Source organism: Desarmillaria tabescens, assembly GCF_030435595.1.
Source record: "Desarmillaria tabescens strain CCBAS 213 chromosome Unknown EV420scaffold_7, whole genome shotgun sequence".
Lineage (NCBI taxonomy): Eukaryota > Fungi > Basidiomycota > Agaricomycetes > Agaricales > Physalacriaceae > Desarmillaria > Desarmillaria tabescens.
Window position 1 is genome coordinate 807,142 of NW_026848306.1, and position 17,758 is coordinate 824,899.

A 17,758-nucleotide genomic window follows, 5' to 3' on the forward strand; every position below is an offset into this window, starting at 1 on the left:
CAGATGATTGCAAAAATGCAAAGCGAAGTAATAACGCCGTTATCGATCTTCTCAAGTATCAACTGGACCAGCTATGTACAAGTCTTCTCATCCCAGAGGACAGGAGGAGCGGGACTAGTAGAGATGTCATCTAATGGTCTCTGCCACCGCTCTCGACAAATCCCCGGAATACCATACTTCTCATACTTCTGAGGGCAATATTTATGGCTCTAGTATCTCAGCTGTTTCCTCTGTTGATGCAGGGTATCTTTTCCGACACCTGTACCTGGTCGGATTTCTACGAAAGTTAAGGTATCAATTCAAGTCATCAGTTCCCGTGTCTTTCAAGGGCTTCTGGCTGTATCAAATTGCCGTTTTACTCCCATATAATCTACAGCTTGGGAAGACGAATCGGAACATGCACTGGTCTCAGCAGAAACCTATTTCTACCGGCATCGACTAAAACAGAAGATATCGAAGCAGCCACTCCCATCCTTACGCCATGTTTACCACTTCTACCTTCAATAGACGCAGTCCCTGGCCTAATCAACAAGCAAGGATGCATCCTAGCACACGGACCTTGAAGTTTTGGAAACCACGATACCATCTTGACATGCGTCGCACTCAGTCTGTTTCATCAAGCGAGGATGGTGCTGATTCCGCAGGTCTCGAGTTATCCTTCCTAGCGAAGCCATCCCCTTGCTTGTCATTGAAGGGGATGGACTCGCAGGATCGCTATCCCCCCCGCCGGCCGATCACACAGTCAGTATCCAACCTTGCTGCACCATCCCGCGACGAGATAGACACTCCTGATAAAGACGACATGTCGGTTTCGGGCTGTTCGCATGTCGCTAGAAGTTTATCAGAGGTTGTTGAACGGGAGGTTACCACAGTTGCCAGCTCACCGAACCCTGTGTCTGCCTCGACGGTAGCCATCGGATGGGAATACCCTCGACATTCGATCCCCAGCCGTGTTGGTTTTCCCTTCCGCCAAACTTCTAGCATTGATCCCGACGCAGCGACTAATATCCCTCATATTATTGTCTCAGAGGACACATCACCAACTAGGGAGGCCACCGGTCAAGTTTCGGAGTCCAGCGAATTGATGGTCTCGCTGCAAAGCCGTACCCACGCGGGTACGTACAATTGGGCCAGGGACGAGAGAGAGTTCCTAGAATATCTTCCATGTCGCATAAACCACTATGCCAGGAAGTCCTACATGTCGGTGCTCTCATTTCGCTCGGTTTCATGACAAGTAACATCAATGTTTAGAGACGAATGGGACCCAGCGAAATTCACAGTGCCTGCTATGCTAACCGAATTCAATACAGTTAGACGTATCTTGCCTCAAACGTACGTGGATCCTCTTGCAATCTTGTCAGAATCTTGACTCGTTCTTGCACTAGCGAAGAGGAAGAGGTTCTACCTGAGGGTTGGACAAAGCATACACATTCAGATGGGAAGTCATATTTTTATCACGATAAAGATGTACGCCTTCCCACTCCGACCGCAGAATCGTCTCTAAGAACATTTATAGAAAGTAATCACCGAGGAGTGGTTGTATGACAGAGACATTGCCGAGAAGGTATCTAGATACATCGCCATACTCAACGATGCCATTTCGAAAAGGGCCGTATCATTTGGTCGTATCAAATCCTGGCATCTATATGTGGAAATCGCGGAATACGGAATACCTTCGTGGGAAGGTGATAATCGCTGTCGCTGCAAATACTACTTTGTCAACCTCGATGAAGAATGCATCTTCTGGCTCTCCAAGTTCCAACTGGATGACTATCTATGGGAGCTCAGGGGAGATATGAGCCCGGATTTCATTCGCAGTAAGTAGGAGCTTGAACAAGTTGCGTTGCGAGACTTACTTATTTTGCAAGGATTCCTACAAAGAGAATATTGGTAATTCTCTTTTCATCTTTTAGTGTTGCCGATAGTAATATTTCCTAGGAATCACCAGTATTTTTTCAGCGACATTCACCCACTTACGAAAGCGCAGTGGAGAACAGTCCAAAAATACGTCTTACTCGCAGAATCAGGTTAATTCAGTCTATTTACCCTTGTCGTTGTCGTGCAATGTGGAACTCAATTCTCTCCTACAGATGTAAACATGTCTGACACTTCAACCGTGACTTAGAGCATTGATAAACTGAAGAACATGGGCAAATCCATTGTCACAGCAGAAGGTAAGGCATCGTACTTTAGTAATGATATTTCCATCGACGGAGTCTTCGTCTCAGAATTGGATGTTTCCGAAGTGGCAGGCAAGCCTAGTCTACCATATTTGCCTGTCCTTTTCGCTGAAATCACATTCAGCGTCGTACATGATGGCTTTGTGTGAGTGTCACATTTTCTCTGTGTTTCTTAACACCAACTCATGCCAACGACCAGTACATGACCAAATTCTCAACTATTACGGTCAGCGGGATGCAAGAACCGATCGGGGTGAATCTATCTACGGAAGCAATCATGTAAATGAGCCGCGCACCGTTCCGTTCAAGATAGCGAACTCCTTGCTATTCTATGCGCCGATCAAACACTATACTTCTCTGGACAAGGTCTGGGTGGATAGGCTTATTTCAAAGGGGCCGTGGCAGCGTCTCATAGATCAGATTACGGATAAATGGCAACAACACGTCGGACTGGTGCGTATGATTCCTCGACATGCTTTAATGAAGAGTCATATGAATGTCATGATCAGGCTACAATTCTTCTCGCAGTTAACATGGCTTTTCTCGCTATACCTTCCGTCGACGAGATGGGCGCAGGTCAACAGCACCATTTTTTGGTACAGGTCCTGTGCTATTTGTCTGTCGCAAGTAGCATGGGAACTATCATCATCGGCCTTCTACTCATGAGCCACCATAATGCCATGAAATATGTCGGCGTTGACGTTGTGGTGCGCTTGGTCTCTTTGCCCTGGGTTCGGACGACGGACTCATTATCTGAATAGACATCTTTTCTTGAGCGGCATTGGCAGATGAGACTAGGGTTTGAACGATTGTCGATCGTGTATAGCATCCCCTATGCACTTCTTATGTGGGGGTGAGTTGGTGATTTCTGATTTCGTCTTCTAAACTGACCTAAGAGATTAGGATGGTATCTTTTCTAGCATCATTCTTTTTGATGTGCTTGGAATCTTCCAACCCCACTTTATTGAAGGTTTTCGTGATATTAGCGCTCCTTCTGGGAACCGTACTTTGTCTGTGGTGCATATACTTGTTCTGGGAGGGAAGCGACGAGTGGATACAGCGATGCTTTGAGCTGCAGCAAAGGTCTCTTTCCAGTTTAAAGGATAGGCTGCGTTCAATCCTGTCGTATGATCACATCCGCCGATTCCGAGATAAAATCCGAAGGGCTGCCCGTCGAACGACGGAAAGTATCTTACCTACTACCGCTGACGGAGTGGTATGAGCTGACGATAAAACAAAGTGGGTCAGAAGTTTTTTGTATCTTTCTTTTGTACTTGAAACTGTGTATATATGCCTTGGTATATTCCACATTAGATTAAGGAAGGAAGTTTGTTAGTACGATGGTTTTGTCCTGAACGGCGCGCACGGCTCCCGTTGCACTGTTGCGATATTCGTGTTAACAGCTGTCCCGTCTCCAAGTCGTGTCAGGGCGCTGATGACGTTTTATTTTTGTGGACGGATTTCGTTGAAACCCTAGTGTACTTCAGTGGTTAAGTACTAGCTGAGTAATAATTTGAGCTGGCCCGTAAGATGTTTGTTGCAGATAATCTACTGTTTTCTATCAAGGAGGTCTGCGGTCGCCTTTGGACACATCCGACTAGCACGTTCATGGCTCCGGTTGGCGTATGTACTTCACTTAGCCTTATTACAAGGAAGGAAGGAAGTTCTATCATCTGACAGTGATCCCTTACCAAGAATGAGCGTACCATCGAAGTTGTATGCATGATACATATGTTGGATAACAGGCACGTTTGAGCAGTCCATGTTTGCTTAGGAGGAGCTACTTAAATACTCTTTCGTATCCTTCGCTGCATTTTGATCCTGGACCCTGCATTTTAAGTTTTACCTTAGAAGCTAATCAGTATGTAGTATTGCCTGGTGCCTTAGGTAATCCCGCACCTTACCTTTGCACCACCACGTCTATCGTCGAAGGGCTGCTGTCTGCTCGACTTCAGCTCGAAGGGAGAACTGCGACTACCAGAAGAGATGCTGTCGGCGAGAAGACATCCGTAAATGGTCGAAATAAATAGGCACTGAGGAACTCCGGAACTCGCTCATCACCCTCCTCGGCGCCGAGGTCGCTCAAGACCACCAAGAGGATAAAGAAAGCGAGGAAATGACCATCAGGAGCAGATCTAGGCAGATGATGACAATGAAAGTAATGATCGCAACGATGAGCCGTCTTCCCTGCCGAAGACCCAGTCGCTGGTGCATATATGGCTCACATAGCTGGGTAACATTCGTTTGAAACGTACTCTTGATACCTCTGGTATCGAATCACGATCGGTATATCCAGTAGAGGTTATGGTGGTTCCCTGCTCGTGAGTGTCGCTCGTTGTGCACTGCTGATAGTGCGTGATGGCCTTGAAACAGTTACCCTCTTCGAAGGCAAACCAGTGCTGCAGTGAAAAACCGAAACGCAATGACTAAGAGAATCAGATAATCTTCTCCCGCCTTTGTTCATCTTCTTCCTGGTGTTGCCATCCTGGAGACGGTATAAATGTGCTCGATTATACATAGCCACACATCGTTTCTTCTTTACCGTCGCGACTCCCCGCCATGGCTGGCCCTCTGTTCGACACGAGATTTCAACGAACTCCACTTTATCACTATTATTTTACCTTTTCCATTGATGTGGCAGCAACTCTGGAGTTCTATTGTGACGGGGGTGACGAGGTCATGTTGCAGAAGTTGGCTGGTCTGCAGGAGCACAAATATGCTGGTTACTGTGTGAAGGCGCGCCGTTTTTCAGCTACTTGGGATCTCGTCCACTGAACAGCCCGTAGATTGACGATCCAAGCCAAGAGACACCAAAATACAAAGTTATCAACATTCGGCTAGTGCAGCAAGGCCTCACGAAGCCTCATCCTCGGAAACCAGATCATGCACGGCCTCAGATGTGCATTCCTATTTTTCCAGAGACCGCCCATCCTAGGTCAAGGGAACCCCTTAGAGTGTCGAAGCCATTGCCATGGGACCATTGCTACCATCCTACCTGCTACGACCTTTGGGCGCGCGTGCCATCCGAATCGCGAGACTATCTTTACACACCATATGTGATCTTGTCCCTTCCACTTTACAGGGCCCTCCAGGAGGATAACCTCTACGGTGAACTTCTCCGGGCTGGACTAGACGATGATAGAATCCAGCGAATTATTGATGGTCAAGAAGAGGCTCCGGACACCGACGATGTTTCAGAGACTGATAGCCAGGCCTGCCAAAAGTTCCTAGTCAAGATACCAGGCTCTGATGATCTTGGAGAAGATGGGATCTTCGTGCCGGTTATGCGTATCGATCACGTCCTGTCAAACGTCCCAGAGATATCTGATCCATCGCAGTTGTGGGGAGATGTGGATTTTTTCCGGGAGTGAGTAACTATCCCCCGTTGCTGTGAACCTTCTTAACTCTTTTTTTAACTCTTTTTTTCCAGGATCGTGCAGGAGTATCAACTCGCACGCTATGGATCGATCCTTTTCGACCCACCGCAGGTTACAGAGGTTGATGACACGTCTGTTTATAGTATCACATCGGGGGTATCTTGTTCAAGTTCGACGGAAGAACTCAGCCCTGACTCCCCAGACTCACATAAATTGGACTTGACGTCCAAGGAATTTCCCTTGGTGCCGGTGCGTAGTCGGAAAGGTGAGCATTTTTATGCTTAGGTCAGAACCTTCATTGAATTTGCGTGAAGGAAGAATCAAGTCGCTCTTCTGGTGGGCGATCATGAATCTCGCCGAGCTGGTGAAGTGGCGCAAGTTCTCTAGCAAGTGATTCGGACTGTAAGACTCACAAAATCAACTTCGTTCTATGATGTACATTGCCTTTTATCGTCAATGTTGTTGCACAAATCGCACTCTCCTTGGTGCCATTGATTATCTTGATTTCTTTCCAGTGCTAGGATTGTATGTCGAACGAGATAAATCTGACCTTGAAGGATGACCCAAGTCAATTAGTGAAGCCTCTTCAAACATCGTATCAGGTGGATGCCTCTCGTCCGATGCGCAAAGTGAATCTGTTCCCGGGCCCAAAGACCTTCACATCTAGTCGAACAAATATGGTAACGATGTCCTTATTCAGTCCATTCCTCATGCCGCTGGTGAATAAAATCTTCCGGGATATGTTCTTTCGGCTAAATTCGCCGTAATGATGATAGTGCTCAGACATCATAGGCTCGTTCAGGTCGAGAATCTGGACCTCGATGCTGATAGACGGTCGAAGCTTATCTTTCGCTCCCTCTGGAGATGGGATGCACACCGTTGCGACCAATGTTCGGCCCTTTCACAGTTTCATACCGCCATACAAGTGGCAGGAATGTCGTGACCCATCGGCATTTGCCTCATCAAATCATCATGTCCCGTGCACTCTTTTCGCGTTTTTTTCCGAATCGCATCACCGCTAACCATTCTAGTTCCCTCATTTAAACGCTTCTGTGGCAACTTCTTGTTGCTGTTTTTAACACCCAACCATATACCGTCCGTGCTTCTGATCCCATTTGCTACACGGCCACCTATAAAGATCTCTCCCTTGCTTAACCATGGTCGCTATCTGTACTTCTCTGAACCGCACAAGGCTCGGGCAGCCGTCTTCCGCTGGGTGCCTCATGACAGATTACTGACAAACCGCCTGATACGATTATATGACTAATTTTGTTATCAAGATAACCCCTTACGATGGTCGGCCTATGCTCATTGTTGAACACCCACTTTGTTACGATGTTGTCTACCTGTACGTCGCTCTTAATGCTCTGTATATGCCATGCTAACTTGTGAAACAGGTACTCATATCCCTGCTCTCCAACGGTGCCCGCAAGAGGTCTGGGAACATATCATACATTGCCTAGACGACGAGTCGGCCGCGTCCGCAGCGCGAGTTTGCTATGCTTGGACCTTCGCCTCCCGCCGATGTCTCTACCGATACCTGACCTTCACGTACCCTTCTCCCAAACTCGAAGAGACCTTGTCCACCAGTCCAGCAATCCGAGCATGCATCCGACGCCTGCGGCTGAAATGGCATGCAGACGCCAACTTTGACTGGGTGACGCTCCTTCCCCCGGAGAACATCCAATCCATTGAATTCTACTTCTACCCTGGATGTTTCGAAGAAACGTTCCCATCCCATGTAATGGACAACTTCTCCGCGTTGGCGGGTGCACGCCATATCACTATCCAGGGCCCGGACGGATACGGCCATTCGACTCTCCAGCGCTTATGCTCCTCTCCGGTTCTCAAGGAGCTTCAAATCTACTCCTCGTCAATGTGCGACCTCGAGGGCATTGATCCCGTTTGCCCATTGACGCGTCTCACTATCAATTCATGCACCAGTTCCTTCGTGTTTCGCTTCCCCATAGGCAGCTTTACTGCCTCTCTCACCCGGCTGGATGTAGCGTTTGATAGGTTCGACCGGGATGATGGAATCGATGGAGAGTCTCGATCGCTCCGTAACTTTAAGGAAGCGCTCTCGCAGCTCACGCTCCTCCGGCATCTTGTCGTTTACGCGTTACGACATATTCCTGAACCCTTCCTTGATGATGTTGTCGCGCACCTCCCTGCGCTGGAATCGTTGCACGCGACCTCGGGGTCATACAGCGCCGTCCTCTTTGACCGCCTACCTCTCACGATGCGGTGTCTGAGCCTTAAAGGAATTTGGCAAGGTTCACTACTCCCAATGGTTACCTTCATCCATTCCAGCCGTTTGCACGATGTCCTGGTATGGCCAACACGTCCGCAGAATCAAGGCTCGACTGAAAATCTACAACCCGTCCGAGATGCGTGTGAGGCTCAGAATGTACGGTTTCGAGTCATCGCCGCAAGAGACGCGTCGGCCTTCGTCGCTAATTTTCCGTATGATAATGAGGTTCGTTTTTATATCTTCTTCTTGTGCGTTAGTTAACAGATTTATAGCGTATAGAAAACCAAACACTCGTGTATAGGTGGTAATTTCTGCGCGTTCTAGCATTGCATAGAAATAACAAATCTGGGATACCATGGAACTCGCAGCGTGTACGATGCTGAATGTCATTGAACAGACAGAATCGACACATATCATGGACTTCACCTGTCTGCCACGTTGGCTGCATCCAGATCTAAGATCAGGGTACCATTGCTGGCAATATCGTGAATAGAGCGCGATATCTTTTCTGCTTTTGATAATGCGTTTGCTCAATATAAAGTCACAGTTGAAGCGTCCAACATGGCAATATCTGTGAAAGACGAGTCAGGTTTCACAATAACGGACTAAAAGATGGATTTTTGGACCCACTGCCTCTGCGCTTTCGTAAGTCAGTAAACCTCGGGCGTCTCTATCTCATCGTGGGATGATGACCCAGCAAGTCTAGACATACACTCCGTGATTGAACTGCGAGGGCGGCGGCGATCCTGAGAGCCGCCGACGATGTCCTTGCTGAGAAAGATAACCCAAAGTTGTAGATAAAAACTAACAGTGAGATCCTTCGTAACGGTGAGGAAAGAGGTGCGATGACATCATGGTACGAGCCCGACTCCGGGGAGATCATTTTCTCACGATTCCTTTCCTTTGTGTTCTCTCGTCTCTCACCGTCGCCGCTATGTCATGAGCGTCATCATTTCGCCTTTTTCATCGACATCGTTGTGTCTGGAGTTTTACTGCGGCGATTAAATGTCGCAAAAACTGGATGGTTTATGAGATAGGATATGTTAACCATTGCTTGTTGGTGCGTCTTTTGGCTGTTTGCTTCAATCTCATCAAATGAAGAGCCAATCTTTAGGTCGAGAGACAGGCTGACTCTTGAGTTGGCGAGGGCATCGTGAAAGGATATTCATTATTATTCTGGCACGACGTTTGCGCACGTGTACCAAACGAATGGCGGGACTATGCTCAGTCGCCATTTTTGACTTGGAACCTTTCTCCTTCAACACCCTCGAGGAGGATATACGCTATGGCCAACTACTGCGAGCTAGAGCCGACGATGATCATGTCCTTCAAATTCTCTGAGGTCATGAAGACACTCCAGCTGCAGATTTTCTGGACGGCGCTTCGGAGACTAAGGCTAATAAATAGTCCAGCCGGCTAGATACTATCAAGATACCGGGCCCCGATAATACTGAATAAAGATGGTGCCCGTTATACGTATCGATTACGCCCCTTCAATCGTTCCATCACAGCTATGTGGAGACGTCGGTCTTTTGCAAGAATAAGCGAATGTCGTCCACTGCTGCGAATTTTAATTCAAACCCGTGCAAGAGTATGAGCTTGCGTGAATTGGATCGATCCTTTTCAATACGCCAGAAGGTCCATAGATTGATCACGTACCTATTTTGACTTCTTGATGGTTTATATGTGCCGGTGGAATCTCGCTAAAATTTACCAGAAGAATCAAGCTCTGATTTTTCACCTGCAGAGATCTCTCACCTGCTCGAACATGATTGTTATCTGCACTCCTCTGGAACGCGCGAGGGTCAGGTAACCGGCTTCCGCTGGGTGTCTCATGACAGGTTTGTGGAGATTTTGACTAATTCTGACGCGGTTTTGTTATCAAATCGTCTTATAGTCACCCTAAGGTCATTGCTGAAAACCCACTTTGTTACGATGTTATCCAGCTGTACGTCGCTCCTAGTGCCCTATGTATTCTATGCTGAGCTGTGAAATAGATGGTCACATTGCCCACTGACGCGTCCTACTATCAATTCATGCACCAGCTCCTTTGCGTTTCGCTTGCCCATAGCCGGGGCCATAGGCAGCTTCACTACCTCTCTCACCCGACTGGATGTAGCGTTTGATGAAAATCGAAGGAAAGTCTCAATTGCTCTATAATTTCGAGGAAGCGCTCTCGTAGCTTGCACCTCTCAGGCATCTTGTGAGTTACGTGTTACGGCGTATTGCTGAGACTTTTCTTGACGTCGTAACGCGCCTCCCTGTACTGGAATCCTTGCATGAGACCTCGGGGTCATACAGCACAGCCCTCTTCGATCGTCTAGTCTATCTCTCATCATGTGGTGCTTGAGCCTCAAAGGATTTTGAAAAGATTCAAGAAGCACTGGCTCCGATGGTGACCTCTATCTACTCCAGCCGTGTGGATGACATCTTAGTATGGTCGTCGCATCCGCGGATTCGCGGTTCAATAGACAGCTTGCAATCCGTCAGAGATCCATGCATGGCTCGGGATGTACGGTTCCCAGAGGGCGTCGGCCTTCATCGCTAATATTCCGTATAATGACAAACTTCGTTTTTATATATGCTTCTTGTGCGTTAGTTAGCCGATCTATAGCGTATTAAAAATGAAAGTTTCATATATAAGCAGTAATCTACATCCAAACCTAACACACAGCGTATAACAGTAGTTACAAATCTGTGATACTGAACAGAGATTCCAAAGCTTTTTGATCTACCATTCTCCGCTGGTGGCCGTGGGCAAAATGCTGTTTCTCCCCTGCGAGACCATCCGCCAGTTCCAGTTCCAGAGGAAATCGGCGTAGTTTTTCACTAAAAGACGATATGAAACGTAAGGAATTCTTTCTGTCTGAAAAGAGATCTCTCTGGAACATTAACTTGAAGAATCGATCTATCCATTGGTCGCTGCCCTCCCAGAAGAAAAAAGTGCACCACAAACCAAGCGCAGTAATCAAAACGTACGCGAGGATCACGAAAGCTTTGAGCGATGGTGCGTTTGGAGCCTCAAAGCACATGGATAAGAAGGAGACCAAGAAAGAAGTTATCCTGAATTTCACGTTTGGTCTTAGAAGAAATTCAACAGCATCCGTCACTCACCCCCACATCAGAAGCGCATCAGGGACACTAGATATGATCGCCAACCTTTCAAACCCAAGTTTCATCTGCCAGTGCCGCTCCAGGAAAGAGATCTATCAAGTCGTGAGATATACTCCAAGATGTCCAATGTCCAAAAGCATCATGCGCACCACAACAGAAGAATCAACTTGCTTCAGGGTGGTATACTGGTGTATGAAGAAGAGACCGATGATAATGCTGCCCAGGCTAAGGACAACGGAGAAGCAGACGAGAATCTTTGTCACAGAAAATTGTTGGTTGGCACCCATATTATCGACCGAAGGTATGGCCAGAAAAGCCACGTTCACAGCTAAAAGAACCGTGGCCTGTAGGCAATTAATTAATACCTTCGTCAAATTTTGTAAGGGGTGGCAAAGAATTGTACGTACCAGTCCGTTGGACAAGTTCAGCTTGCTTATAGTCTGTTCTACGAGAACAGTCCGTTGATCCATTAGCATTCTATCGTCCCAGACCTTATTCAGAAGAGTATAGTGTTTAATCGGCGCATAGAACAGTAAGATGTTTGCTATCTTGAATGAAACGGTGAGCTGCGGTTCGAAAAAAGATATTATTTGTGTGAGCTCCTTGTTATGATCGGATCCAGAAGTAGATTCATTTCGATTGGTTCGTACATTCCGTTGATCATAATAGTTGAGAATTTGGTTATGTACTGGTCATTGGAATGAGTTGGTGTTAAGAAATACAGAGAGAAAATGTGACACTCACACAAAGCCATCATGTACGACGCTGAATGTTATTTCAGCGAAAAGATCCGGCAGATATGGTAGACTAGGCTTGCCTGCCACTTCGGAAGTATCCAATTCTGAGACGATACTCCGTTGATGGAAATGTCATTACTAAAGTACGATGCCTTACTTTCTGCTATGATAATGTTTTTGCTCATGTTCTTCAGTTTATCGATGCTCCAAGTCACAGTTGAAGTGTCAGACATGTTTACATCTGCAGGAAAGAAGAATCGAGTTTTATAACAAGGGATGGAGAGAAGGAAATAACCTGCTTTTGCGAGTAAGTCATAGTCTTTGACTGCATTCCACTGCACTTTCGTAAGTCGGTGAATGTCGCTAAAGAAATATTGATGGCTCCTAGGAGATATTACTATTTGCAACCACTAAAAGATGCAAAGAGAATTACCAATATTCTAGGAATTCTTATGAAACAAGTAAGCCTCGCGACACAACTTGTTCAAGCTCCTACTTACTGCGAATGAAATCAGGGCTCATATCTCCCCTGAGCTCCCATAGATGATCATCTAGTCGGAACTCGGAGAGCCAGAAGATACATTCCTCATCGTGGTTGACAAAGTAGTATCTGCAACGACAGCAGTTATCACCTTCCCACGAAGGCTCTTCGTATTCCACGATTTCTACATATAGATGCCAGGATTTAATGCGACCAAACGATTCGGCCCTTTTCGAAATGGCGTCGTTGAGTATGCTGATGTATCTAGATAGCTTTTCGGCAATGGCTCTGTCGTACAACCACTCCTCAGTAATTACTTTCTATAAAGGTTCTCAGAGACGATTCTGTGATCGAATTAGAGAGACATACATCGTTATCGTGATAGAAATATGGCTTCCCGTCTGAATGTGTATGCTTTGTCCAACCTTCAGGCAGAACCTTTTCCTCTCCACTAACACAACGAGTCAAAATTCTGACAAGACTGCGAGAAGATGCACGTACGTTTGGGGCGAGATACATGTACTGAATTCGGTTTGCATAGCAGGTACTGTGAATTTTGCTATGGCCAATTCATCTCTAAATACTGTTATTACTTGTCATGAAACCGAACGAAACGTGGGCACCTACATGTAGGACTTCCTGGCATAGTGGCTTATGCCACATGGAAGACATTCTTGGAACTCTTTCTCGTCCCTGGACCAATCATCTGTACACGCAAGGGTACTGCTTTGCGGCAGGACCGTCAATTCACTGGACTCCGCAACTTGACCTGTGGACTCCCTAGATGGTGATGTGTCCCCTGAGATGACAATATGTGGGATATTACTCGCAACATCGGGATCAATGCTGCCAACACCACGGGACGAAGATATTTTGCTGAAGGAATGGACATCGCAATGAGAGACTGATGCAGACTCTACAGCACTACCTTGAAGCAGGACAACTGATTGACTAGACTTCGCAACTCGAACAGCGGCATTTCTGACTTCATTGTCCGAAAACGGCGACTGTAAGAACTGGAAGGCAAAGGAATTGATGTAACTCGTGGGAAAAACTGACGCGAATGGGGACTTTGTATAGTCATCAGTGCCAATAAGTGATGAAGAGGTCTCGCTGAAGTAAAACTTGTCGCAATGAGATGGTCGGATGCCCCAAGGACCAGGCTTCGTACGAAGAGGTAGGAGAGACTGGTTCATTTGCCAGTGTGGTACCTGATATAGCAATCTCTGGGACCTTCGTAGCAGCACTGTATCAAGATGTGGCCGAGCCATGGCCCCAGCTAACGCACGCGACAACGGAGGTGAAGATTCATCAATCAATTGATCGCTGGCGACTTTGAGAATCATGCGACTGAGGACAGGCCGACTTGGAAGAGGACGGGGGAGACTCTGTGATGCATGCCGGGAAGGAGAGCTCGCCACCCATATCATCCATACCGGGCTCGGTAGAAGATGCAGTTTGATGGCTGAGCTCAGCAAAACTGCTTCGATGAGAATCTGTCGTATCCACCTCCATTCAGTCTGTGGCAATGAACTCTTGAAGGTTGACGATGTCGAGGCGCTAGACATGACGACGGAAAAGTCTGAGAGGTCAATATAATAACGACACCTTCTATTTTATGAGTGCTGGAAGGCTGTTAGACACGACCATCTTTGAGGGAAGCTCGAAGGCAACATCCGATACATTTTCCTATTCGTCTACGAAGGCTCCGGGTTGTTCGAAGACGGAACCACGAGGTCTGTGAGGTTTGAGTATAAGCATCAGTTGAATTCGGAGATTCAACTGGTTGATAAGAATAGGACAGACTGTGAAGACGCAAAATGGACGACGAAACTGCAGTACAGTTCCTCTCGTTTATAGAGGATCATGACTATGTAACGGTTGCAGGAGCTAAGGCGTAGAGTCTGCCCCCCATGTAATTGTGGATACAATGAGGGGGTGGTGTACACTTGGAACGTCCTTTCCTACTATGTATATTTAGAATCTGAGCTGTTGCTATCAGGGACAACGTGCAAACAAATGACTCCAGCGTCTCCAGCGTATTTTCATAACATCTGCATCTCGTTTGTTGCTCAAAAATTTGAACGTTCATGACGGGACCAGCACCCGTGGAACAAAGCAAGGGAAAGAGTAGGATTTTGGGAGGTGGACCATATTTTACAAGTCATTGACACATAAGTAGGACCCTCCGGAATGATAAGACGCACGCCTCCGTAGAAGGATGTCAGGTATCCGCTGAAGGTGCGATATGAGTATATTTAGACTCAATGGAACATGACGTCAGCGATGGCGACGGCATTGATAGGTACAGCGGGAAAAGATGGCAAAGGAGGATAGCTAGCTGCGACAATGCATATGGGGCTGTGAATAGCGCCACCGTCCAGTACAGGGACAGCAAGCGGAGAGATGATGATCTGAATCTGGGGGCTATGGTTCGAACACAGCGTCTATAGACTATCCTCCCACGCTCAAAGCAAGGATAATCAGAAAACGACAACGGAAGAGCAGGTTCTGATTTGGGAGTGGGACGCAGTGAGAGCATCGCAACCTTGTAGGAGAGATAGGCGGGGTAGGGAAGAGAGCGTCTGTTTCATTCCTAGTCTAGTATTAGCAGAAGCGTAAGCAGAGCATCATAAAGAGGCATTAAGGCAAGACCTACATTGCTGGCACGATTTCACTCAAGATGCCAACTCCTCTTCAAACGACCAATTATTACGTGAAGAAATGGGGTCTATACGTTGGATGATGCACGAGCAACACTCGGTTTGGTCCTCTTCTTCCTCGGCATCTAAGTCCGCCTGAGGCTTCCCAACCACACCGACACCCTCCTCACTGACCATCCTGGAGGCTCTCTGAGCCTGGTCCGGAATGAAGTAATATCTCGCTTTATTTCGCGATTCCATAGTCCTCGATGTTTTATTGTGTGACTTCCTTCCGTGTTGATAATATATGCACGGTAGGCAAGTTGTGAAGGCGAATTCGAGTCGCGTAGGAAAGGGAAAACATTCACGCCAGGATGTGGCCTTGACGATAGCGGCGTGAAAGCGGTTTGTTTATTCCACAGCGTATGGATAACGCGTATGATTGGTATCCTCCTGGGACATGCTTTACTGGCACAAAGTCGTTTGCAGCGTTATTGAGGCCTGGCACGATGAAGTGAATAAAAGCTTCCCAAAGACAAAATAGACGTACCATGTTACACACGTGTACAACAAAGGCGGGCAAAGAACCGTCGTCGCGTTGATGTTGGCACAGCGAGTAGGAGAGCTATACGTTGAAGGCAAATGACAGGACCTCAACTTCAGTTCTGAAACACTCGTTGGTACGTCGCCGTAGGTCCGTTATTACCATGAGTGCGTACTGTTGTTCTACCCGCTAGAAAATACAGCGAGCGAGAAAATGTCGCAACCGCAATCGTTGTCATCGTTGTCGAGATCAATGGCAGACGAGGTTCGGAAAATGCCGACGCTCATTTCCAGGCCTACTGTCGTGTTACATCAGCTTGAAGTTTGTGAGTTTGAACTTGTGAAGGAAGATTAGACAGTTATCGCGCACGGAAAGGTTGTGTCATATCCCTTTATGACTTTGTAGCCGGTTGAACCATTGCGTCCAGTTCAAACTGAGGACCTCTTTTGAATCTATGGTATATATTATACTCATTCAGCCTTCAGATGATGGAATTTGAAGGCAATTTTAGGAGCGGATTCAAGTTTGAGAGGGAGGCAATACTCGGGATCAAGAAGTTATAATCCTTAAGTTTATTCCCCGTATACTGAATGATTCATTAATACACAAATAGTCCACGCATCACCGATTTAATGGAACCCCGATGTGAGAAGGCTAAGATCCATTGATGGAGGCCGAAATTCATTCAACATACGCAAGCCTTAGAAGGTAAAGGAAGGAAGGAAGTCGAACGTAAAGTTAGGATACACGGAGGTTGTGTCTTCAAAGATAGTATGCAAGGCTGCAATGCCTCCACAGCGAGGTTTCTGCGTGTAGAACAATAACATGCTGTTAACGGTAATGGTAGATGCCATGGAAAAGCAGGAATATATACATATCTTTTGTTAGCGTCTCCTGGAAGAGGCTTCCAGTCCTTTAACGACAAGTCGAAAATGCAGATTACGCAGAGTTCAATAACTTCTATGACTTACCGCCAATTCGTCAGACATCTCCTGCTGCAAGGCCTCATTTTCTTCGGTGTCCTACAACCGCGCGGTATCTTGGATGCCAGTGTTCAAGCCTCACATATCCATCCTCCGGAAGGCGGAAACCGTCATCTTTCCAGGTCTTCCAAGCCTTCAGAAGCTTAATCACAGAATACGGATTCGCGGCTCAGAACGAATCCAAACTGGACATCCCCGAATGCGATATCAAGGTGCGGTACGACTTGCCGGTCTGGTTCCACAGGAACGATAAGCGCTGAAGCCTGAAGAAGCTTTCCAAGACGATCGAACTGACTCCAGGAGGATGAAAATGTTGCTGTGAGAAAGTTTTTCTTCCTGCATCAGAAAGAGAATCCCTTCGAACGAGTCACGTCCCTTCCTGGAACGTCTATGAAAAGACAGGGCCTCGCCGTTCTGCAAGAAACGGGGACGAGCGCTACAGCCAAGATACAGCCTTCCTGGAACTCAAGTGAACTAAACACCGCTTCTAAATCCAGCGCGAAGCATAACAGCGTAAAGATAAGATCAAACAGACGTAACCGAGCTGTAGGATTCAGGGAACTTTCCAGTTGCCCTGGCTTGGAAGCTGTACGTGGAGTTGTGTCCTACAGCACTGAGAAAGACAAGGATAGTTTAGACTATAAAGAGGGGCTGTGCTGACATGAGGCTGTAAGGGAATGTCCGTTCAACGTTGAGATTTTGCGGTAGTTGCCGAAATAAGACGCTCTGCGCAGCCGCAATATCCCAGCGTAATCAGGACCAAGCAAGACCGCCATTTTCCGGATTAAACGCCTCCTGCAAGGAGGGCCTAACGTAGGTGGAGCGAAGATCGAGTGAGAGTCAAGCAAAAAGTTTGGCAGAAGATTATCGACAGATCAACCCAGTTCCGATCCATTTTCTCACGCCACTCATTGGCAGGCTAACGTTACCAGTTGGGCTATCGCTATCTCAGCTCCTTGTTTTTTCCCCCTGCTGTGTCCGTTTTCTCGTAATCTGCCAATTTGCCACCCAGGGAATGCGTCAGAGATACACATGATTTTAGTATGGCTGGTCTTCATCCCGGTGGTCCCTTCCCTTTCTCCGCTTACTTTCAATGATCTCAATGCATTGCTCTCAGTTTTTCGTCCCTCCTCGTCACTGTTACTTCGATTTTTCGGTCGGCGTAACAGAAACTCTGAAGCTGTATTGTGGTGGAGAGAACGAAGATGATGAAAAGGCACTCCCCTCTGCAGGATAGGATGTACGCTGGTTACTGCCTAGATATAAGTTGTATTCTACGACCCCAGCGTCGTCAACTTAAAGGTCATGCTCTCTTAGACAGACAACGGAGTCCATCCAGATCGCAGGTCTCACACCATTAACGTGCGACCAATCCAGCCTTGATTGACTACGCCTTACCGCAAGGATCCCTATGCGCTGCCTGACGTGTGTATTCCTATCCTCCCAGAA

At 47.1% G+C, this 17,758-nt stretch overlaps 5 protein-coding genes across 5 annotated transcripts; 4 read left to right on the forward strand and 1 right to left on the reverse strand.

Annotated features, from left to right (window-relative positions):
• Positions 1-386: 386 nt before the first annotated feature.
• EV420DRAFT_1103971 (uncharacterized protein) lies at positions 387-2,457 on the forward strand. Its single transcript, XM_060465846.1, has 8 exons — positions 387-1,200; positions 1,252-1,332; positions 1,386-1,467; positions 1,517-1,817; positions 1,869-1,890; positions 1,939-2,027; positions 2,091-2,325; positions 2,380-2,457. The coding sequence occupies exons 1-7, from the start codon at positions 482-484 to the stop codon at positions 2,123-2,125; spliced, it is 1,329 nt and encodes a 442-aa protein (XP_060335015.1). The 5' UTR covers positions 387-481; the 3' UTR covers positions 2,126-2,325; positions 2,380-2,457.
• Positions 2,380-3,419, forward strand: EV420DRAFT_1519585 (uncharacterized protein). Its single transcript, XM_060472116.1, has 4 exons — positions 2,380-2,633; positions 2,690-2,887; positions 2,942-3,033; positions 3,084-3,419. Exons 2-4 carry the CDS (start codon positions 2,714-2,716, stop codon positions 3,400-3,402), a joined length of 585 nt encoding a protein of 194 aa, XP_060335016.1. The 5' UTR covers positions 2,380-2,633; positions 2,690-2,713; the 3' UTR covers positions 3,403-3,419.
• Positions 3,420-4,739: 1,320 nt separating this feature from the next.
• On the forward strand, positions 4,740-5,951 carry EV420DRAFT_1638632 (uncharacterized protein; the record flags this gene model as incomplete). Its single annotated transcript, XM_060476853.1, has 4 exons — positions 4,740-4,910; positions 4,967-5,547; positions 5,611-5,822; positions 5,872-5,951. The coding sequence occupies 4 exons, from the start codon at positions 4,740-4,742 to the stop codon at positions 5,949-5,951; spliced, it is 1,044 nt and encodes a 347-aa protein (XP_060335017.1).
• Positions 5,952-6,488: 537 nt separating this feature from the next.
• EV420DRAFT_1519592 (uncharacterized protein) lies at positions 6,489-8,195 on the forward strand. The gene is made up of 3 exons (XM_060472117.1): positions 6,489-6,905; positions 6,955-8,033; positions 8,081-8,195. Exons 1-3 carry the CDS (start codon positions 6,851-6,853, stop codon positions 8,114-8,116), a joined length of 1,170 nt encoding a protein of 389 aa, XP_060335018.1. The 5' UTR covers positions 6,489-6,850; the 3' UTR covers positions 8,117-8,195.
• A 2,300-nt stretch (positions 8,196-10,495) lies between these two features.
• Positions 10,496-13,708, reverse strand: EV420DRAFT_1638634 (uncharacterized protein; the record flags this gene model as incomplete). Its single annotated transcript, XM_060476854.1, has 12 exons — positions 10,496-10,889; positions 10,923-11,014; positions 11,072-11,266; positions 11,330-11,610; positions 11,667-11,687; positions 11,817-11,900; positions 11,955-12,043; positions 12,093-12,108; positions 12,160-12,460; positions 12,510-12,591; positions 12,642-12,716; positions 12,768-13,708. The coding sequence occupies 12 exons, from the start codon at positions 13,706-13,708 to the stop codon at positions 10,496-10,498; spliced, it is 2,571 nt and encodes an 856-aa protein (XP_060335019.1).
• Between the last annotated feature and the right edge of the window lie 4,050 nt (positions 13,709-17,758).

What these genes read in the sequence shown, in the direction of transcription:
- EV420DRAFT_1103971 (XM_060465846.1), top strand. Translation starts at nt 482, where the DNA reads ATGTTTACCACTTCTACCTTCAATAGACGCAGTCCCTGGCCTAATCAA. An exon ending in ATTTTTATCACGATAAAGAT is followed by an intron (nt 1,468 to 1,516) that starts GTACGCCTTCCC and finishes GAACATTTATAG; the next exon opens with AAAGTAATCACCGAGGAGTG. An exon ending in GAGCCCGGATTTCATTCGCA is followed by an intron (nt 1,818 to 1,868) that starts GTAAGTAGGAGC and finishes TTATTTTGCAAG; the next exon opens with GATTCCTACAAAGAGAATAT.
- EV420DRAFT_1519585 (XM_060472116.1), top strand. Translation starts at nt 2,714, where the DNA reads ATGGCTTTTCTCGCTATACCTTCCGTCGACGAGATGGGCGCAGGTCAA. An exon ending in ATGTCGGCGTTGACGTTGTG is followed by an intron (nt 2,888 to 2,941) that starts GTGCGCTTGGTC and finishes TTATCTGAATAG; the next exon opens with ACATCTTTTCTTGAGCGGCA. An exon ending in TATGCACTTCTTATGTGGGG is followed by an intron (nt 3,034 to 3,083) that starts GTGAGTTGGTGA and finishes CTAAGAGATTAG; the next exon opens with GATGGTATCTTTTCTAGCAT.
- EV420DRAFT_1519592 (XM_060472117.1), top strand. Translation starts at nt 6,851, where the DNA reads ATGGTCGGCCTATGCTCATTGTTGAACACCCACTTTGTTACGATGTTG. An exon ending in TGTTACGATGTTGTCTACCT is followed by an intron (nt 6,906 to 6,954) that starts GTACGTCGCTCT and finishes CTTGTGAAACAG; the next exon opens with GTACTCATATCCCTGCTCTC. An exon ending in ATTTTCCGTATGATAATGAG is followed by an intron (nt 8,034 to 8,080) that starts GTTCGTTTTTAT and finishes ACAGATTTATAG; the next exon opens with CGTATAGAAAACCAAACACT.